This window comes from Erinaceus europaeus, chromosome 2 (assembly GCF_950295315.1).
Source record: "Erinaceus europaeus chromosome 2, mEriEur2.1, whole genome shotgun sequence".
In the NCBI taxonomy this organism is placed as follows: domain Eukaryota; kingdom Metazoa; phylum Chordata; class Mammalia; order Eulipotyphla; family Erinaceidae; genus Erinaceus; species Erinaceus europaeus.
The window spans coordinates 6689400-6711438 of NC_080163.1; the positions used below are offsets into that span (position 1 = coordinate 6689400).

At 61.2% G+C, this 22039-nt stretch overlaps 2 protein-coding genes across 3 annotated transcripts in view; both read right to left on the reverse strand.

Annotated features, from left to right (window-relative positions):
• UBE2S (ubiquitin conjugating enzyme E2 S) overlaps window positions 1-22005 on the reverse strand; it is a 26983-nt gene extending 4978 nt beyond the window's left edge. The window contains exon 1 of the mRNA XM_060176331.1: window positions 21616-22005. Coding sequence (XP_060032314.1) covers window positions 21616-22005 — 390 coding nt within the window. The remainder of the gene's footprint in view (window positions 1-21615) is intronic.
• Window positions 5662-21725, reverse strand: SHISA7 (shisa family member 7). 2 transcript variants are annotated; one of them, XM_060176202.1, is made up of 6 exons: window positions 21595-21725; window positions 15689-16448; window positions 11286-11437; window positions 10888-10953; window positions 9189-9338; window positions 5662-6942 (listed from the first exon to the last, which is right to left on the reverse strand). In XM_060176202.1, the coding sequence occupies exons 2-6, from the start codon at window positions 16387-16389 to the stop codon at window positions 6347-6349; spliced, it is 1665 nt and encodes a 554-aa protein (XP_060032185.1). In that variant the 5' UTR covers window positions 16390-16448; window positions 21595-21725; the 3' UTR covers window positions 5662-6346. The 2 variants fall into 2 exon arrangements, with proteins under 2 accessions (XP_060032185.1, XP_060032190.1); XM_060176207.1 differs by having other exon boundaries at window positions 5663-6942; window positions 15713-16448.
• Window positions 22006-22039: the final 34 nt, after the last annotated feature.

Genomic DNA, 22039 nt, shown 5'->3' on the forward strand with positions numbered 1-22039 from the left:
GGGCTCGGTGCCTGCACCATGAATCCACCGCTCCTGGAGGCCATTCCCCCCACTCTTTGTTGCCCTAGTTGTTGCAGCCTCGTTGTGGTTATTATTGCCATTGTTGATGTTGCTTTGTTGTTGGACAGGACAGAGAGAAATGGAGAGAGGAGGGGAAGACAGACAGGGGGAGAGAAAGACAGACACCTGCAGACCTGCTTCACCGCCTGGGAAGCGACTCCCCTGCAGGTGGGGAGCCGGGGGCTCGAACCGGGATCCTTAGGCCGGTCCTTGCGCTTTGCGCCACGTGCGCGTAACCCGCTGCGCCACTGCCGACCCCCTAAATAAATCATTTTTTAAAAAACTCAAAGGCCAGGGCTGTTTGGCGGCACACCTGTTTTAATTGCATGAATTCCCATGCACAAGGACCCAGGTTTGAGCCCCCGGTCCCCACCAACAGAGAGAAAGCTTCACAACCTGTGAAGCAGGGCTACAGGTCTCTCTCTCTCTCTCCCCCTTCTCAATTTCTGTGTTCTCAAGTAAAATAAATCAAACTAAAATAAATAAATAAAATAAATAAATAAATCAAATAAATAAATCAAAAAAATAAGAAGTTAAGGAACCGAAAAGCCTACCATTAGTGTGAGAGAAAGTTGGGAGATGCCTAGAGCATTGCCCAGGCCTAGGTGGTTCTGGGAGCAACTCAGATCCTCGTGTCTAAAGGTTCGGCCTCTGTCCTGCCCAGAGGGCATCGCCCAGGCTTATTGTTTCCAGCTATTTTAGACAGACAGACAGACAGACAGACGGACAGAGAGTGAGAGACCTCAGTGTCAAGGCCTCAGTCGCACACTCTCCCAGTGGGTTACTTCCCAGGCCCAATTTATTAATCAACTGAAGAGGGTTGGGGGGGGTGCTGGGTGGTGGCGCAGCTGGTTGAACTCACACGTTACCAAGCACAAGAACCTTGGTCAATCCCCGCTCCCCACCCATGGAGACACTTCATGAGCAGTGAAGCAGGTCTGCGGGTGTCTGTCTTTTCTCTATCTCTGTTCCCCTTCCCTCTCAATTTCTATCTGTCCTATCAAATAAAAATGGGGGAAAAATTACAGGAAACCACTAATCCACCACCCCCCATTAAAAAAAAAAAAAAGAGAGAAATGGCCACTGGGAGCTGCAGGTTTGTAGCCCTGGCACTGTGCCCCAGCAATACCCCTGGAGGCAGCAGAAGCAAATAAAGAAATAACTCAAGTAAGGAGAGAGAGCGGGCATGAGTGATATCACGCTGCCTAGTGATACCAGGGACCAGACTAGGGCCTCGTGTTTGGAATTCAGGCACGAAAGCTGGCGCGTGCCACCTCCTCCAGGAGACTTAAGATTTTATTTCGTATGAGAGAGAGAGAGAACATCACATGGGGGGGGGGGGAGAAAGAGACACCAGAGCTCCACTCTGGAACATGCGGCGGCGGCTGGGATGGAACCAGGACCCGCAGGAACACCAGTCCTGGGCTCCAGCAGCCCGCGGCTCTCAGCACACACAGCCTGGCTGCCCTCCCCTCCATCCCCCCCCAACTTCGTCCCTTCCTGCAGCAGGTGAGCTCTGCCACCTCAGACTGAGGACCTGGCCACAAGGGTGAGGCCTTCCTGGTTCCTGCTGGGTCATGAGGCTGACTAAGAGGCTTCAGTGTCAGACCCCCCCACAGCCCCAGCTGGGTGACAGCTAGAGTTGGCTACTGGCTCCACATACTGGATTCTTGCTACCCAGCGGTGAGGGCCATTCTAGCCCACTGAACAAGCAGGTTCCCCCGGGCTATAGTGCCCCACGCGGGGCTCAGACCTGGGTCAAGGGCAGGACAAGACAAGCGTCACACGGCCTCATTCTTGTTCTTTAGAAAGGAGTGTCCCTGGGGGCTAGGAGACATGCAGCTTCCTCTCAGAACCTCAGAAGAGGGAGTCGGGCGGTTAGCGCAGTGTGAGGACCGGCGTAAGGATCCCGGTTCGAGCCCCCGGCTCCCCACCTGCAGGGGAGTCGCTTCACAAGCGGTGAAGCCGGTCTGCAGGTGTCTGTCTTTCTCTCCCCCTCTTCTCTCCTTTTCTCTCTGTCCTTTCCAACAACGAAGACAGACAATAATAACTACAACAATAAAATAACAAGGGCAACAAAAAGGGAATAAATAAATAATATTAAAAAAAAGAAGAAGCAGGCCCACACTTTTGGCGGACAAGAAATCCAAAAGACAACAGAGTCCAAACAGAAGCAGCAGGTAAAAGTTGGCAAAAGCACTAGACGCGTTCTTTGGATTCAACTGTCAATTAGCAAGTAAACTATTATGTTAAAAAAAAATTGGGTAGGGGTAGGTAACATAATGGTTATGGAAAGAGATTCTCATGCCTGAGGCTTCAGCGTCCCAGGTTCAATCCCCCCCGCACCACCATAAACCAGAGCTAAGCAGGGCTCTGGTTAAAATTTTAAAAAATAGAAGAAAAGGGAGAGGGTGTGAGCTCAGCTGTGAATGCGGCTGGGCGAGAAGCAGCCGGGAAAGCTCTCAAGCATGAGGTCCTGACTTCAGTCCCGACGTCCCAAGTGCTGCAGTGGTGTTCTTGGTTCTCTCAAATTCTGATAAAGCTTTAAAAAACATAAGACAGGGCCGGGCATTGGCACACCTGTGAGCACACACATCACAGTGCAACGAGGACCCACATCCAAGCCCCCAGTCCCCTCCTGTAAGTGGGGAGCTTCCTGAGCAGTGAAGCAGGGCTGCGGGCGTCTCTCCTTTGCCCTCCTCCCATCTTCCCCTCCCCTCTTATTTTCTCTGTCTACATCCAATAAGTAATAAATCTCAAAAAAAAAATTAAAAAGAGAAAAGGGGGCTAGGGAGGCAGCATCATGGTTCTGCAAAATGACTTTCATGCCTGAGGCTCCAAGGTCTCAGGTTCAATCTCTAGCACCACCTTAAGGCAGAGCTGGGCAGTGCTTTGGTATAAGTCAGCTATGGAAACAAAGACCAGATCTGCTGTGCTGTCAGGACAGCCGCCGGCACCCTCGCTTAGAGCCTTTGGGCATCCCAGTCCAGGGGCCGTCTGGGACCTGGAGGTGCCAGGCCTGCGAGGACCATGAGCCTTTGCAGCATTTACACACCGGGCCAGCTGCTGTGTGGGGCCCCCAGCCAAGTCACCTGCAGAGTCACTGAGATGCCCACCCCCTGGGCCACCGGGTCACCTCACAGAAGTGGAGGTGACCACCCATCCCTCCTGACAGGAAACGGGAAGCTGGTCCAGGAAAACATCTATTTATTAAAAAACAAAACAACAACAAAAAAAAAAAAACAACCCAAGATGCAGCTCTGCCACCATCCTCACCAAGGAACCGGGGCCCAGGGTGAGTGGAGGGGCCACGAGGAAGTGCCGGAGGGGCTTCCGGTCCGGCTGTTTGCTTTGCACTCTGCCCGGAGGAGAGGTCTGTGCTTGGCTCCAGGGCAGAGGAAGACTCAGCGAGGCCAGCTCTGGGGACCTGGGGGCTCGGGGTCGTCGTGTCCCGGCTCCCTCAGACCTCTCCCCACTATGGCTTATTTGAGAAGAGAGGTCAGAACCTGGGGGTCAGGTGGCCTGTGAGTCCGAGAGATGGGGCAGGAGGTGGTGTGGAGGGAACCAGAGAAACTTGAGTGCTCCATGGGGTGGGGGTGGGGGTGGGGGGCATGGGGAGGTGGGCTCTGGGAGTCACAGGCACTCCAGCCCAGCCCACTCCTTTCTGGGGAGGTCACAGTCTGCCCGGGGGACGTGGGGGAATGGGGCGAGGCCTCAGAGGGCCTGGGGGGGCCCGGGAGCAGCTGTAAGCCTGACATTGAAGGACTAGTGGGGGGCCAAGGTGATCGGGACCCAATGCCCCCTCAGTTCCCTGCCCCAGGATGAGGTGAGCCGAGGCCGGCATTTGGAAAGGGGGTCGAAAGAGGGGCGGCCCAAAGCGGGGAGAGGAGCCCCCTACCTCGCCCTGGGGGCTTGGGGTGGGGGCATGTAGCCCTTTAAAAGTAGGGGAAGGCCGCCCCTCACATGGCTACTTACAGAGAGGACTGAGTGGAGGCCAGGTGTGCATTGGGTGTTGCGGGTGCCAACCAAGCAGGGGGCAAGCCCACAGAGACGGGGTGTCGCCGAGCCCCTGGCTCTCCAGGCTGCCCGCTGTCTGATAGAAGGCCCCCTAACAGCACACTGGGGTTTCTGAGGACGACCAGAGGTGTCTGGGTTGACCCTGTCACCGATCAGATGGCTGAGTGGAGGCAGTGAGTTCTCGGCGGGCCGGCCGGGCGTGTGGCGGGGGCGGCAGTGACATCGCCAAGAAGGGCCAGAGCAGAGGCGTCGCCGTGGGAGGGTCCCCGCTGAGCTCCACTTGTTGTGCTAGTTCCTTGCTTGTGAACAACGTGTGGGGGACACAAGCCCCCAGGGGAGACCACCGAGATGTGGCTGGGCCCCCAGGGCCGTGGCTCCTGCCTGGATAGAGCACAGTTGGCCTGGGAGCTGAGCACAGAGACAGGCCCTGGGAGGTGGAGATGCTGTGTCGTGGTGGCCCCTGGCCTCCGAGATGGTGGGTCCCAGGCGGGGTTAGGACTTGTGGTTGACATGGATCCCAGGGAAGGGGGATGGCAGTCTCGGGAGCACAGATGCCGAGAGGTCAGGACACCACGGCGGAAGCATATCCTGGGAGGTGACATGGTTGAGGTGAACCGGGGGAGATGGTGACCGTTTCCATTCTTGTAGGTCCTGGGAGGTGAGGACACCGTGGCCATGGCAGGTCCTGGCCAACTCTGCCACCCAGACTGTGATGATGTCATTTATGGGGGACAGCGGGACGTGGCGGCAGCCCCCCGAGGGTCTTGGTCTGGTGGAGGGCGTTTCCGTTTCCTCCAGCCCCCGGGGCCTGTGGAAGGTGCTGACGCCAGGGTGGAGCTGGGGAGTGAAGGCGAGATGACATGAAGCATCGTGGAAGATGCCCCCTACCCTCACGGGTCCTGGGGGGCTTCGACCCCACGGCTGTGGGAAATTGTGGAAGATGGCCACCCGGTGGCCCTGGGACCCTGCAGAGTTGGTGAGCTGATTAGTCATGGTGGAGGGGGACCGTGTGATGGCAGGTCCAGGGAGCCGAAGATGCCCCAGGTCATGGGGAATCCTGGGGCACGGCTGGAAGTCTTGTGCTGCTGATGTCGTCAGCATGGTCCAGGGCAGGCGAGCCCGTGGCCCCCTCCACACCCCGACAGGAGGCCAGGACTCAGTGGAGGTGGCGATGATGTCACTGGCTCTAGTGGGAAGAAGTGGCAGCAGCTCTGGCCCTAGGAGTCACAGGACTACAAGCCTTGGGGCGGAAGCCAGCAGGAAGAGCAGCCTCCAGGGGGCCACACAGGAAGTGACATCACTGCCTCGGGTGGGGGGCGAGGCACAGCCTCCCCTGCCAGGGACACTTCCTTGGCCAGGGGAAGGAGCCACCACCGATCAAGTCCCATGAGGTCACGGCGGGAGGACATCACAGCCTGGCAGCAGTCACAGGGGCCTCCCTGCCAACAGCCTACAGACTGTCATCTGGGGGGGGAGCTCTCCAGGCGGGACCTCCCCAGGGAGGACACCCCAGCGCCATCTTGGGGCAGGGCACATTCTCCGGGTGGCCACCGCCCATGGCGGCCGTGGCCCGGAGACATGCCCTGCCTTCTGGTGGCACAGCGGCGGCTGTGACGCCCCCCGGAGGCCACGCCCTAGAGCCGCCGCGCCAGTGGGCTGCCATGCCAGCGCTGACATCGCGGGAAGAGGCACAGTCTCTCTGGGCAAGGCACCTTCTGTGGCGACAGCATCACAGGAAGGAGGAGGCCTTGGGTCTGGTGAGGACACCGTGGGCGACTCTGCCCCTGGGAGGTGGCTTTGTCCGTGATGGTGACATCCCGGACGGGATGCGCACTGGCTGTGAAATGTGCTCCTGGTCACCCTGGTGCCCGGAGAAGCCTTTGGGTGCCAGGGGTGACGTCACAAGGGGGGAATTCCTCTCTGCGGTGACCTCACGGGAAGGGGCCTTTGTTTCAGGGGATGGCGACAGGGGAAGATGTCTGCTGTGACCTCACAGGAAGGAGCCTCTGCTTCCCGCACGGCGGCGGCGTCCGGGCTGCCTCACAGGAGCGAGGGCGGCATCGTAGGGACGCGTGGCCCCGTATGCTGCCACAGCCAGGGGGAAGCCTGGCGGCTCAGGGTGCAGGCACAGGTCCAGGCTCCGGGCTGACACGGCGGCAGGACGGCCGGTCGCAGCCCCGGCAGGGCGGTGGCCCCGGGGCCCCCTTCCTCTGCAGGACGTCATGGGAAGGGGGCTCGGCGAGGACAGGGACAGGCCCGCCCGCCGTCCTCAGACGGTCACCTCGTTCTTGCTGGCTGTGCGCAGGTGCTGCGGCAGGTGGTGCCCGGGGATGAACTGCAGCTGCTCCAGCGTGCCCTGGCGCTGGAAGGGCGGCCTGCGGGCCAGCGTGTCGGCGCCCCAGGCGGGCTGCGGGGAGCCGTGCAGCCCGAGCCGGTGGTGCGCGTGCAGCCCATGCAGCGGCGTCGGGGGGCCGCCGGGCCCCAGCAGCAGGTTGGAGTGCGAGGCGGCCAGGCCCGCGCGGGCGGCGGCCGGGGGCTCGGGGGGCAGCGCGGGGCTGCGCGGGGGCGACAGCAGGTGCTCGCGGCTCTGGCGCAGGCCGTCGGGCGAGGCCAGCAGCAGGTGCTCGTGCGACACGAGGCGCGCGCGGGGCAGCGTGAACTCGTAGCGGGCGCGGCCGTCCAGCAGGTGCTCCTGCGACATGACCCGGCGCGGCCGCTCGCGCTCGCGCTCGTCGGGGCCGCCCCAGCCGTCCAGCCGGTAGCCCCCGCCCGTGCCCGGCCTGCGCAGCGCGTGCAGCGGCAGCGTCCCGCGGGGCATCTCCAGGTGCCGGCGCTTCAGGTACGCCTCGTCCAGGTCCTTCTCGGCTGCGGGCGGGTGGGCGGGCGGACGGACGGACAGACGGACGGGCGGGCAGGGAGAGGGAGAGGGGCAGGGAGAGGGAGAGGGAGAGGGAGAGGCCCGCGGTGGGTCCCCGCCCGCCAAGGGCCACGCAGTGCCGTTCTGGGGTCTTTACTTTTTCTCGGGTTATTTACTGCTACTAGTATTGTTACTTATCAGAGTCCTGGCTCAGCTCAGGTTGATTGATGGTGGTGAAAGGGGATTGAACCTGGGACTTAAGAGGCTCGGGGAAGAGTCTCTTGAACAACCATTATGCTCGTCCTTCCTCCCATCTCTCTCTCTCTCTCTCTCTCTCTCTCTCTTTCAAGCGGCTGGGTGGTGGCGCACCTGGTTGAACTCGCATGTTACAATGCTCAAGGAACCGGGTTTGAGGCCCGGGTCCCCCGCAGGGGGGAAAGCTTTGCGAGTGGCTAAGCAGGGCTGCAGGTCTGTTTGTCTGCCTCTCTCTCTCCCTCTCTCTCTCTCCCTCCCCCTCTCTCTCCCCCTTCCCTCTCGATTTCTGGCTGTCTGTCCAATAAATAACGACCATTATGTTAGTCCTTCCTCCCATCTCTCTCTCTCTCTCTCTCTCTCTCTCTCTCTTTCAAGGGGCTGGGTGGTGGCACACCGAGGGGCTGCAGGTCTCTCTCTCTCTCTCTCTCTCTCTCTCTCTCCCCCTCCCCATCCCTCCCTCCCTCTCTATCTCCCCTTCCCCTCTGGATTTCTAGCTGTCTCTGTCCAATAAATAAAAACAATAAAACAATGATTTAAAAAATGTATTGAGGAGCTGGCGAGACAGCATAATGGTTTTTCTAAAGTCACACCTGAGGCCCTGAGCTGCCAGGCTGCCATGTTCAGCCTCCAGCACCAGCATATGCCAGAGGCCTCCCCCACCCCCGGGTGTCTCTCTCTCTCTCTAACCAGAGCTCTGCTCAGCTCTGTCTTACGGTGGTGCAGGGGATTGAACTTGGGACTTTGGAGCCTCAGCAGGAGAGTCTCTTTGTATAACCATAATGCTGTCTACCCCGCTCTCTCTCGCTGTCTTAACATCAACTATATACATTGCAAGTAGGGAAATAGTTCAGCTGGTAGGGGACTGGAAGGCTCTGCAGCCTGAAGTTCCCCCATCTGACTCCCAGCACCTCAGAGTGGTGCTGACTTGTCTCTTTAAGGAAAGATTTATTTATTTTTGCCACTAAGGTTATTGCTGGGGCTCAGCAATCCACTTTTTCTGGCAGAACATTGATTTTTATTTTAATGGTTACGTTTTTATTGGCTAGGACAGAGAGAAATCAAGAAGGGAGGGGTGATAAAAGAGGGAGAGAGAGATGCAGTCCTGCGTCACTGTTCCTAACACTTCCCCCTGCAGGTGGGGACTGAGCTCTAACCCAGGTCCTTGTGAAGGGTAGTGTGCACTTAACCAAGTGCACCGCCAGTTGGCTCACAGATTTATTTATTAGTGAAAAAGAGAGAGGGAGATAAGTAGAGTCCCACCCTGGGCTGTTTTTAACTCAGACCCCTCATTCTTGCACGTCAGGTGCTCTATCTGCTGCATCTCCCTTCCCACCCAACTGTTTTCTCTGTCGTTGTTACTATTTGTCACCAAAGCTTTGCCACTCCGGGTCAATTTTTCCCCCAGGGTTATTGTTGGGGCTCGGCACTGAGAACCCACTGTTCCTGGCGGCCATTTTTTTCCTTTTTCCTTCCCCCCCCTTCTGTTTTCTTTGATAGGACACAGAGAAACTGAGAGAGGAGGAGAGAGAGAGAGAAGGAGAGAGAGAGATACCTGCACGCCTGCCTCACCTCTCCTGAAGCATCCCTGCTGAGGTGGGGAGCACCGGGGCTCAAACCCAGTTCCTCGCACTTAGTACTGTGTGTGCTCAGCCGGGTGTGCCACCGCCCGACCCCTGAACATTTTTTTTCCCCTTAAGTGATATTTAGTGGCTCTGGGGGAAGCGTGACTTTTCATTATTTAAAGGCTTCCCAGGTGACCCCGCGACAGAATTACTCAGCTAGTTCCGCCGGAGCTTCTTGGAGAAAAGTGTCAGGGAGAGAGCCAGGAATTGTAGCTCATAGCTTCCCACGGGTGAGGTCCAAGAGGCTCTGGGTTCGATCCCCAGCAATGCACCCCACCCCCGCAGGCCCCTAGCCAGCCCGCCGCCCAGTGAGAGGGAAAGCTGGTGAGCCGGGGCGACTGTCCGTGGTGCTGAGCCGCCGCCTGTCCGGGACTCACCCAGCCTCTTGAGTGAGGAGTAGCGATTGAGTTCGGACTTCACTGCAGCCTCATAGGACGGGGGCAGATGCGACAGGTTGTGGAAGGACCTCGAGCAGGACAGCGTGGAGTAGTGCAGGGACGGGCTGGGCGGCGGGGCCGCTCGCCAGTCTGGGGCGGGGGGGGGGCCAGGTCAGTGTCCTCAGCCAGGGCCCAAGGTCCACACTGCTCCTCTTCAGAACCAGGGGCCACAAGCCTGCCTCCCCCAGATCCAGGGGTGCTCCAGCCCCTATCACCTCCCCCAGACTCAGGGGTCCCCCAGCCCCTCCTCCATCCCACCCAGCCCCCACACCCTCCCCCAGACCCAGGGGTCCCCAGATCCTCCTCCCTCACACACAGGGGTCCCCAGCCCCTCCTCCTCACACCCAGGGGTCCCCCAGCCCCTCCTCCCTCACACCCAGGGGTCCCCAGCCCCTCCTCCCTCACACGAAGGGGTCTCCAGCCCTTCCTTCCCCACACCCAGGGGTCCCAGCCCCTCCACCCTCACACCCAGGGTCCCCCAGCCCCTCCTCCCCCACACCCAGGGGTCCCCAGCCCCTCCTCCTCACACCCAGGGGCCCCCAGCCCCTCCTCCTCACACCCAGGGGTCCCCAGGCCCTCCTCCCTCACACCCAGGGGTCCCCAGACCCTCCTCCCTCACACCCAGGGGTCCCCAGACCCTCCTCCCTCACATCCAGGGGTCCCCAGCCCCTCCTCCCTCACACCCAGGGGTCCCCCAGCCCCTCCTCCCTCAAACCCAGGGGTCCCCAGCCCCTCCTCCTCACACCCAGGGGTCCCCAGCCCCTCCTCCCTCACACCCAGGGGTCCTCAGCCCCTCCTCCCCCACACCCAGGGGTCCCCAGCCCCTCCTCCCTCACACCCAGGGGTCCCCAGCCCCTCCTCCTCACACCCAGGGGTCCCCAGCCCCTCCTCCACCACACCCAGGGGTCCCCAGCCCCTCCTCCTCACACCCAGGGGTCCCCAGGCCCTCCTCCCTCACACCCAGGGGTCCCCAGACCCTCCTCCCTCACACCGAGGGGTCCCCAGACCCTCCTCCCTCACATCCAGGGGTCCCCAGACCCTCCTCCCTCACACCCAGGGGTCCCCCAGCCCCTCCATCACACCCAGGGTCCCCCAGCCCCTCCTCCATCACACCCAGGGTCCCCCAGCCCCTCCTCCATCACACCCAGGGTCCCCCAGCCCCTCCATCACACCCAGGGGTCCCCCAGCCCCTCCTCCTCACACCCAGGGGTCCCCAGCCCCTCCTCCTCACACCCAGGGGTCCCCAGCCCATCCTCCCTCACACCCAGGGGTCCCCAGCCCCTCCTCCTCACACCCAGGGGTCCCCAGCCCCTCCTCCCTCACACCCAGGGGTCCCCAGCCCCTCCTCCCTCACACCCAGGGGTCCCCAGCCCCTCCTCCCTCACACCCAGGGGTCCCCAGCCCCTCCTCCCTCACACCCAGGGGTCCCCAGCCCCTCCATCACACCCAGGGGTCCCCCAGCCCCTCCTCCATCACACCCAGGGGTCCCCAGCCCCTCCTCCCTCACACCCAGGGGTCCCTCAGCCCCTCCTCCATCACACCCAGGGTCCCCCAGCCCCTCCTCCCTCACACCCAGGGGTCCCCCAGCCCCTCCTCCCTCACAGCCAGCCCCCGCCCCCTCCCGCAGGCCCCTCTGTACCCAGCGTGGCAGCGTGGTGCTTGGGGCTGTTCACACTCAGGTGCAGGTAGTTGTGGTGCAGGTTATCTGTGGGCCGGGGAGGGAGGTGGTGTCACTGTCATGTTGCTCCCTGTCCTGGTCTCCTGTGAGGAGCCCGTCGTGGTTCTCGGCTCCAGGCCGGGCGGCTGTCTGGGATTTGTACCCAAGACTCTGGCTGCAGCCTGGCTGCACAGCTAAGTGGGCCCTTGGTGCGTTTCCCCAGTGGATGGTGACCTGGATGGTGACCTGGCCCTCAACTTCTCACGTGTGGGGACACAATGTCTGAGCGGCTCCCACAGCCCAGGCGTCCCTGGGGTGGGGGTGGGAGGGTCTCCTGAGCAGTCCAGACATGGAGAGGGGCATGTCGGCTGGCCACTCACCGAGGTTGGTGGGCTTGACGGTGTTGTAGAGGGTCTTGGGCGTCCTTGGGGGCATGTCAGGACCTCCGATGCCCGGGGTCAGGGAGCTGCTTCGGGTCCGGTCTGGGCGGGTGCCAGGCCCTGCCTGGTGCCTCAGAATGTCCACCAGGGCCCTGGAGGTGGCAGATGGTAGGGTCAGGGACCTGCTGGTGGGGGCCGGGAGAGGGAGGGCCCGGGCCTCTGTCTCTTCCCTGTCATCCCCGGGTGCTCAGCCCTGGGCCACAGCCCTCAGCAGCATCACCCTCAGAGCCAGGGACCAGGCCTGTGGCTGGAAGTCCACGTGGACTCCAGCCTTTCCAGGCGCTCTCCTTCGGCCTCCCTACACTGGGAGAAAAGCCAGACTTGCACCCTGGAGTCTTTCTCTCCTGCACCTTCTGCACACCCACTACGGTGACCCTGAAACTCAGCATCACGCTGGACCCTTCTTTTCCCCGTCTTTAATGCCGGCCTGCTACCTGACTGCCCAAACTGATGCCAAGCCAGGGAGCCAGCCCCACCTGTCACTCTGGTGTCCAGATGGACCCCGGATTCCCCCCCACACCGTTGTCTCCCGCAGAGGGCGCCTCAGGGCCTCACCTGCCGGGTCCCCACTGGCACGTGCTGGGCAACAGCCCTCCTCCACACCGACTCTGAGAGGCCTCCCCACCATTGTGGCTACATCCCCTTGTGACCTGGGAGCTAGTGCCTTGGCTAGAGTAATGCATTTTGGGGCATGGGTCTTGAGTTCAATCCCCTCCACCTGGCGTCACTCCTGCCAGAGGGTGCTCTGTTCTCCCCCACCCCACCTCTCTCTCTCTCTTCCTCGTTAATATTAATAAATTTAAAAAAAACACTCCCCTCGGCATCCTGGCTGCTGTTTCTAAAAGACCTAAAATAAGTGTAACCAACACTGACAAAGCATATGCCAGACTAAACATGACTCAATTCTTTTTTTTTATTTTTAAAAAAATTTATTTATTCTCTTTTGTTGCCCTTGTTGCTTTATTGTTGTAATTATTATTGTTGTCTGTCTTCGTTGTTGGATAGGACAGAAAGAAATTGAGGGAGGAGGGGAAGACACAGAGGAGGAGAGAAAGACAGACACCTGCAGATCTGCTTCACCGCCTGTGAAGCGACTCCCCTGCAGGTGGAGAGCCGGGGGCTTGAACCGGGATCCTTGAGCCAGTCCTTGCGTTTTGCACCATGTGCGCTTAAGTTGCTGCGCTAACGCCCGACTCCCTCAATTCTTTTTTAAAATTTTTTTTAATTTTTTTATATTTATTTTATTTATTCCCCTTTGTTGCCCTTGTTGTTTTATTGTTGTAGTTATTATTGTTGTTGTTGTTGTTGGATAGGACAGAGAGAAATGGAGAGAGGAGGGGAAGACAGAGAGGAGGAGAGAAAGACGGATACCTGCAGACCTGCTTCACCGCCTGTGAAGCGACTCCCCTGCAGGTGGGGAGCCGGGGTTCGAACCGGGAACCGGGATCCTTATGCCGGTCCTTGTGCTTTGCGCCACCTGCGCTTAACCCGCTGCGCTACAGCCCGACTCCCTTAAATTTTTTTTTATATTGATTAATTTATTTTCCCTTTTTGTTGCCCTTGTTGTTTTTCATTGTTGTAGTTATTATTGATGTTGTCCTTGTTGGCTAGGACAGAGAGAAATGGAGAGAGGAGGGGAAGACAGAGATGGGGAGAGAAAGACAGACACCTGCAGACCTGCTTCACCACCTGTGAAGCGACTCCCCTGCAGGTGGGGAGCTGAGGGCTCGAACCCGGATCCTGACGCCGGTCCTTGCGCTTTGCACTATGTGCGCTTAACCCGCTGCGCTACCGCCCGACTGCCAACATGACTCAACTCTATTTGTCGCCAGGTAGCGGAGTAACTGGGAGCAGCCATTAGACCCCTCTTTTCTTGGCTATTGGAACTTTGTGTCTACAGAGGACCCCCACCCACCCCCAGCACTACTCAACTCTGGTTTGCGGTGGTGGTGGTGGTGCTGCGATCTGAACCTGTATCCTTCGGTGCTTCAGGCATGAGAATCTCTTTTCACACCTTCTACTATGTTCTTCAGCCTCAGAGGACTTTTTCTTTTAAAGCTAAAGGTATAAAGGGGCAGGATCCCGGTTCGAGCCCCCGGCTCCCCACCTGCAGGGGAGTCGCTTCCCAGGCGGTGAAGCAGGTCTGCAGGTGTCTGTCTTTCTCTCCCCCTCTCTGTCTTCCCCAATTCTCTCTGTCCTGTCTAACAGTGACATCAATAACACCAACAATAATAACTACAACAATAAGAAAAAACAAGGGCAACAAAAGGGAAAATATATATATATATATATGTTAAAAGAAATAATGGGGGGGAGGCAGCAAGAGGGCAGACAGCACAGCCCGACAGGCATGGTGGCTCCGTGTGGTGCTGGGCCACATACCCAGGTCCCTGAACTTTATCCAGAGAGCAATCTCCTAGTTCATGTTAGTTTTTCGGTCCACTAAATTATCTCTATTTATTTATTGGCTAGAGACAGCGAGAAATTTAGAGGAAAGGGAAGATAGGGAGAGAGACAGAGAGACAGCGAGATACCTGCAGCCCTGCTTCACCATTCGTGAAGCCTTCCCTCTGCGGGTGGGGGCTGGGGGCTTGAACCCGGGTCCTTGTGCCCTGTAACATGTTTGCTTAAGTAGGTGCACCACCACCTGTTCTTTTATTCATTTATTTATTTTTGCCTCCAGGGTTATCGCTGGAGCTCGGTGTCTGCACTAAGAATCCACTGCTCCTGGAGGCCACATTTTCCCTTATTGTTATTGCTGTCATTGTTGTTGGATAGGACAAAGATAGACACCTGCAGACCTGTTTCACTGCTTGTAAAGTGACCCACCTGCAAGTGGGGAGCTGGGGGGCTCTAACCGGGATCCCATGTGCGCTTAACCCACTGCGCTACTGCCTGGTCCCCTCGTTTTAATTTTTTTTTAAGATTTTATTTTTTTATGAGAAAGACAGGAGGAGAGAGAAAGAACCAGACATCACTCTGGCACTTGTGCTGCCGGGGATCAAACTCAGGACCTCATGCTTGAGAGTCCAAAGCTTTACCACTGCGCCACCTCCTGGACCAGGGCTTCACAGAAGTATGATTTCACTGCTCCTGGGAATACTTTTTTTTTTTTTTTAACTAGAGGACTGTTCAGCTCTAGCTTATGGTGGTGTGGGAGATTGAACCTGGGACTTTGGAGCCTTGGGCATGAGAATCAGTTTGCATAACCATTATGCTGTCTACCTTCTGCCTTCCTTTTTCATTCTTATTTCAGACAGGGAAACTGATGCCTGTGTTGGGGCTCAGACCCTGGTCCAAAACTTTTCTCTTTTCTTAAAAAGTAATGTGACCTCACCTTACAGAGAGAAATGGAGAGAGGAGGGGAAGACAGAGGGACAGAGAAAGACAGACACCTGCAGCCCTGCTTCACTGCTTGTGAAACTTCCCCGTGCAGGTGGAGCCTTGAACCCGGGTCCTTGCGCTGGGTGCTATGTGCACCACCGCCCGGCCCACTCTATTTTTTTAAGCTTTTTAAAAATATTTACGTATTCCCTTTTGTTGCCCCTGTTTTATTGTTGTAGTTATTGATGTCGTCGTTGTTGGACAGGACAGAGAGAAATGGAGAGAGGAGGGGCAGACAGAGAGGGGGAGAGAAAGACAGACACCTGCAGACCTGCTTCACCGCCTGGGAAGCGACTCCCCTGCAGGTGGGGAGCCGGGGTTCGAACCGGGAACCGGGATCCTTATGCCGGTCCTTGTGCTTTGCGCCACCTGCGCTTAACCCGCTGCGCTACAGCCCGACTCCCTTAAATTTTTTTTTTTATATTGATTAATTTATTTTCCCTTTTTGTTGCCCTTGTTGTTTTTCATTGTTGTTGTAGTTATTATTGATGTCGTCCTTGTTGGCTAGGACAGAGAGAAATGGAGAGAGGAGGGGAAGACAGAGATGGGGAGAGACAGACAGACACCTGCAGACCTGCTTCACCGCCTGGGAAGCGACTCCCCTGCAGGTGGGGAGCCGGGGACTCGAACCGGGATCCTCATGCCGGTCCCTGCGCTTGGCGCCGCCTGCGCTTAACCCGCCGCGCCACCGCCCGCCTCCTTCTCTCTTTATTTTTTAAATTATCTTTATTGGCTAGAGACAGAAAGGGACTGAGTAAGAAGGGAGTGATAGAGAGCCCTGCTTCAGCGCTCGTGGATTCCTTCCTGCAGCTGGGGACCAGGGACTCGAACCCGGAGCCCTGCACACTGCACCAGCCGGCTGGCTGCCTTCCCTGCTCGCTCTCTGCCGACCCGTCTCTGCCCGGGCCCTCCCCGCCGCCCCCGCCGCCCCGCCGCCCCGCCCCCGGCCCGGCTCCTACCCGCGGTCCGGGGCGCTCACACACCTGGGCACGTTCATCTCCCGGGGCGCCCGGGGCGCGCGGGACGCCTTGCTGAAGGCCACCTTGGCGCCCACGCCCACGGCCAGCGCGAAGCTGATGACCCCGCACACCACGTAGGCCGTGCTGCCCCCCGGGCCCTCGCCCCCGCGGGCCCCCGCGCCCCCCGCGCGCCCGCCCTCCAGCCAGCCCGCCTGGCCCGGGCCCGGGCCCCCGCCCGCGCCCCCCGCGCCCCCCGCGCCCCCCGCCCGCGGCGGCGGCGTGGTGGCCCAGCGCGGCGTGTCGTAGTTGGAGCAGGAGGCCTGCGCCAGGCGCATGTGGCGGTGCTCGCAGCAGAAGCGGTAGTGGCACGTCCCGCAGCAGAAGCGGTAGGAGCCGGTGCTGCAGTTGAACGTGGCGTCGTACTGGCCCATGACGTCGTAGTAGCCGTGGCACAGCTCGGCCGGCGGGGGCGCCCTGGCCGCCGCGCCCCCCCCGTCGCCGCCGCCCGCCGGCCGCGAGCCGTTGGCGCCCCCGCCCGGTGCCCCGCCGCCGCTCAGCGCCCCGGTCAGGCGCCGCAGGTGCGCCAGCAGCGCGGGCAGCGGGCCCGGGGCCTCGCTCGTGCCGTTGGGCGGGCGCGCGCGGGCGGGGGGCGCACAGGCGCCCAGGAGCAGCAGCGCCCCGAGGAGCGCGAGCCCCGGCATGGCGGGCGGGCGCGGGCTGCGGAGGAAGAGGGGCTGCGGGGGAGGGACCCCAGGGGAGGCTGGAGGGGCGGAGGGGGAGCGCGGGTGTGACCCGGGGACAGGGACATGGGGACAGGGGCATGCACGGGGGACGGGGGGCAGAGACATGGGGACAGGGACGGGGGACGGCGAGGGACATGGAGATGGGCACGCACAGGGGGGCAGAGACATAGGGACGGGGGGAGGGACATGGGGACAGGGGCACACACAGGGGGGCAGAGACATGGGGACAGGGACGGGGGGGGGGGACAGGGACATGGAGATGGGCACACACAGGGGGCAGAGACATGGGGACAGGGACGGGGGGACAGGGACATGGGGACAGGGGCACACACAGGGGGGCAGAGACATGGGGACAGGGACGGGGGGGACAGGGACATGGAGATGGGCACACACAGGGGACAGGGACGGGGGGACAGGGACATGGAGATGGGCACGCACAGGGGGGCAGAGACATGGGGACAGGGACATGGGGACAGAGACATGGGGACAGGGGCACGCACAGGAGGGCAAAGACATGGGGACATAGACATGGGGACAGAGACATGGGGACAGGGACACACATGGGGGGCCAGAGACATGGGGACAGGGACACGCACAGGGGGACACAGACATGGGGACAGGGACATGCACGGGGTGAGCAGAGACATGGGGACAGAGACATGGGGACGGGCACGCACAGGGGGGCAGAGACATGGCGACAGGGACACGCACAGGGGGCAGAGACATGGGGACAGGGACATGCAGAGACCAGGGAGGCAGTGACCAGGCCGCATCGAAGTCCAGCAGCCAGGAACCATGGGATGGGGGTGAGGGATGCAGAGTGGGGGGGGGAGGCAGGGTGCCCGGGTGCGAGGTTGGGGTTGGTGGGTCCGGGAGACAGATGTGCAGTGGGGTGGGGGTGGGGGAAGGGAGAGAGAAAGAAAGAGAAAGAGACGGAAGTTGAGAATCTGAGTTTCCCTGGAGAGGCCTACAGCTTCTCCGGCACCTCCGGTGTGGGGCCCACTCTGCACCGGCCTTAGCAGCAGCAGCAGACTCCCCACTGGCTTCACCGCGCAGAGCCTCCAGGCATTGCCAGTGTCCCCTCGGGGCATGGCTGTTCCCCCAGAGAAGCTAGGGCCTGGCACTTGGAGACGCTTCTCTCCCTCTTTAGGCCGGAGAGCTTCCTTTATTTAGGTCCTGAGCCTCAGCCCCCCCCCCCCGCCCTCATCTGTTGTTGCTGGGGCTTCACTGCTCCAGAGAGAGAGAGACCACAGCACTGAGCGTCCCCCAGTGCCCTGGGTGCAGAGTGGGCACCCTCCCAGGTGAGCCATCACCATCCTCTCCATCGCCCGCCTCCCACCCTGCCCCCACGTCTCTGCCCACCTCCCTCTTTCCAGCTCTCACATACACTCCACACGCTCAGTTTCCGGCACAGCTGGAGAGGAAGGCGGCGGGGTAGCAGTCACCCACCCCCTCCCCTGCTCCAGGCCCCAGGAAGGATGTCACCTGCACACCCCCACCTCAGTTTCCCTGTCTATAAACAGGTCAGGGTGGCTGCCCCTGGGTGGGCACTGACACATGGCTGCTTGTTGAGGGCACCCTTCTGTGAGGCGTTTGCCTGGGGTGGACCTCCAGCTGGGGATCCTGCAACAGTCCCTCCAGGGTGGGGACACAGGAGGTGGGGTGTGGCGAGACCCATCTGCAGGCCTGGGCTCAGCCAGAGGCATGGTGGGTGGGTCCCTTAAACAGAGCCTGCTGGCACCGGGATCAGCTGAGAAACGCCCAAGGGTGACTGGCGCACTAGGACGCAGAATGCCACACCCCTCCGTGCTCACCATGCCCCTGCCGCTGACAACCACTTGGCAGGAAGGTAAACCGAGTCACCACAGGACCTGGCAGTTCTGCTCCCAGGCACCTGCCCCAAAGACACACAAGCTGGTGTCCACACACAGGCCTAGATGCGGGGCCTGGAGAGAGCCCCCCACCCCCGTGGGCACGGCCCTGGCTTCAAGTCTTAGCACCACATAGGAGCACCATGCATGGCACCCCGGGAGATGGGTGGCAGCTTCACGCTGTGGTGTCTCCCCCACCTCCACACCCCCAAGGTGAACAAAACGGACAGATCCGGCCAGGAGGATGCCTGGAGGTGCCCAGCAAGGGACGCCTGAGTGAGAGCACTTCCTGGGAGCACTGCCCAGAGCAGCAGGGCCAAAAAGTGTCCCCAAGCAGGACCGAGCAGCCGTCAGTCAGCTGTCGACCAGGAGGGAGAGCGTGACCCAGCCACATGGGCGGCAGGAAAGGGGAGGAGGGCGGACGCTGTGATGGAGCTAGGGGTTCACTGGGGTGACGAGTGACATGGTGACAGCACACCTGGGGAGAGTGGGGGGCAGTGGGGGTGCCCACCTTGCACGTGAGGCCCAGTTCAGTCCCTGCTGCCATGCTTCGGTCTCACTCATTCTCACAATGGTCAAGATGTTTTTTTTTTGGTTTTGTTTTTCTGTTTTGTATATCCTAGCACAACCCTAAAATCCACACTCTCACTGACTTCCTGGTGCCCCAGAATAAAGGCCCCACCCACACCAAGCCCCCAGCCCCCTACTTCATGCTGCTGCCCCCCCACCTCCCATCCAGGTAGCGGTCCCCTGCACCTGCCCGCCTCACTCTCGCTCCCACTAGCTGCAGTGCCCGCACTGTCTGTGTCTCCTACTAGAGTCTAAGCTTCTTTGCAAGCAGAAGTCTGCATCTGGGAGCCAGGCAGTGGTGCACTTGGTTAAGTGCACACATGACAGTGCTGACGGACTCAGGTTCAAGCCCCTGGTCCCCACCTGCGGGAGGAAAGCTTCATGAGTGGTGAAGCAAGACTGCAAGTGTCTGTCTCTTTCCCTCCATCTCCCCCTCACCTCTCAATTTCTCTCTAGTCTCTATCCAACAATAAACAAATAAAATAATAATAATAATAAAGAAGCCTATCTCTCTCTCTCTCTCTCTCTCTCTCTCTCTGTCTGTTGTGGCTGAGATCCCATAGGCCCCATCCTTTGCCTTCCGAGCCCTGGAGTTAGCCCTCAAAGCTGATGTCCCACGCAAGGAGTGGGGCTGACAGACAGACAGAGGGACACATGGCGCCTGACTGTGACACCATCAGGGAGGGCGGTGAGGCGGGGTGCCCGTTGGGCTGGCTGGCTGCTGCTTCCTTCCCAGACTATCACAGGGGAGCCCCGAGTCGGGCTGGCTGGCCGGCTGTGTAGGGGGAGCCCCTGGGCCTGGGGAGGCACCCCTCTGCCTGTGCCCCTGCTCAGACTCCCACTGGGTCCTTCTGCTGCACCAAGAAACAAGCTCCAGGCCACTTGGCACTGAGGGGCCCCTGAGCAGGGGACACATCTCCCCACGCAGAAAGAGCTACAGGTGGGACCAGGACACCCCCCACCCTGGCACATCCACGACATGGAGGGGCACCTGCCCGCAGCAGGACCGACAGCGCACACGTGTGGTGGCACAGGGTGGCACAGGCACAGCTCACAGGGACGCCTGGTGTCCTGCCGCTAGACCCTGGCCACCGTCTGGGACTCGGGACACCCAGGGCACCCTGGGAAAAACAAGGGCCCGCCGTGCACACGTGTGCACATACGCCCCCATTCCTCAGTCTCAGCAGACATGTGACATGTGACACCCCCACAGACACACCCCCAGGCAAGGCGCCCCGACCCAGCAGCTCCTCTGCTCTTTGCACACAAAGGCTTTTTCTCCTGCACAGCTGCTGGAGAGGGAGCCCCCAGCTCCTCCTCCTCCCCCAGTACCAAGCTGCGGGCTGGCGAGCAGAGTCTGGTGCAGCCCCCTGCTCCCCAGGACCCGGGGCAGACACACAGAGGAGGGGGCAGAAGTGGGGAGCTGGCTTGACCAGGGGCCACCTTCTCTCACCTGCTCCCCTGCACAGCCGTGCCCCTCCCAGCCTGCTGACTCCCTCCTGAGATACTGAGAGATGGAGCGGGAGTATGAGTGGGAGCCAGGGGCCCAGAGAGCGGGGAGAGAACCCCAGTGAAGGAGCCGGGGACCCAGACCTGGGGCAGAGCCCAGGCATGGTGAGCTAGCAGAGGAGACAGGGACCTTCCAGCCAGAAGTCCCGGGGTTCCAGGACTGCTAGGGGTGTCACAGCGCTCTGTCTGGGGGGGGGGGGAGAAGGGTAGTGAGCCTGGGGGGGCAGGGCCGTCTCGGGAACACACTGGGGCAGTCGGGTGGGGGGCTTCTGGGAGTATGGGGTGGGGGAGCTCCCAGCTCCTGAGTCCGGGTGAGTCCGGGTGTCCGCACCTCAGGGCCACTCTGTCCAGCCCCACCCCGGAGCCCCACCTGCCTCGGGCCCCTCCGGGCGGCTGGCGGTCTGCAGCTGCAGAGGGTGGGTGGCCCCGGCCCCGGCCCCCTCCATCCCTGGTTTTGCAGGTGCCAGCTCCTTCCTGCTTCCCTGTGCCCCCCCCACACATCCTGTCTACGCTCCCCTCCCCTCATCGCGACCTGGGGCTCCATCTCTGCGGGATCTGCTGCCCTCAGACCTCTGTGCCCCCACCCTAAGGACCCCCGGCCCCCTCCCGCCCCCCAGCTCAGGTCCGGCGTGGGGGGGGGGCGCTGCGGCGGGAGCTGTGTGTTCCCAGCGCAAAATAGACTCCTGTTGCCATGGCGACGCGAGCGCGGCCTCCCCGACGCGGTTCTTCAGGCGGGGGGGGGGGGGGGGGTGTCTGGGGGGGACACCTGGCTCCGGAAGGCGGGGGCCGGGGCGCCGAAGCGGGGCCCGGGGAGGAGGGGCAGGCGGGACCCCTAGCTGCCGGCCGACTTGGGGCTCGCCGGGTCCCGGGGGACACGGGGCCTGCGCTCTGGGTGCCCCAGGTGGACGGCAGTAGGTGGGTGGCTAGCGCTGCGACTCGGGGGGGGGGGAGTGGGGGGTCCTGCAGGCCCCGATCCCGCCCCCCAGTTCTCCAAGAGTCGTGGGGTGGGGGCTACAGGATTCTGGGGAGCCCCCACGTGCACCCCCGGGCCCCTGCGTCTCGCGCGAGGCGAGGACCACTCCAGGGAGGCTGCCTGTCCTTGCCGTCCATCCATCCATCCATCCATCCATCCGCAGGCCGGTCTGCCCTCCCCCGCTCCCCCCACCCCGTGCCTCAGTCTCCCCTTCCCGCCCCGGGGTGCGGTCACGCTCACCTCACTCTCCGGCTGCACGACGCCGGGGGCAGCCGGCCGGCCGGGGGAGGCCGAGCAGCGTGTCTGTCTGTCGGCCCCGCTGGGCGTGTGCGCGCGCGCTGCCACCCGCGGCCACCCGGTGTCGCTGTCACCGCTGTCACCTCGCCCCTGCCGCGCTGGGGCGGGGAGCCCCGGACACGCGCCGCCCCCTCCCCACCTGCCCGGGACCCCGAGCCCCCGGGCCGCCCCCGGGACCCCCCCGCCCTGAGCCCCGCAATGGTCAGGTCCGCAGCCGCACGAGGGTTTATTTGATTCTGCGAGTGCGGGTCCGCGCAGCCCGCGACACTCCCCCTCCTCGCGCTGGGGGCTCCGGGCCACGCCCCCTCGCGGCCCCGCCAACCACCGCCCCGCTTCCGTGGGCCTCATTTGCATTTCCGGGAGCCCCGGCCCAATCCGGAGGGAGAGG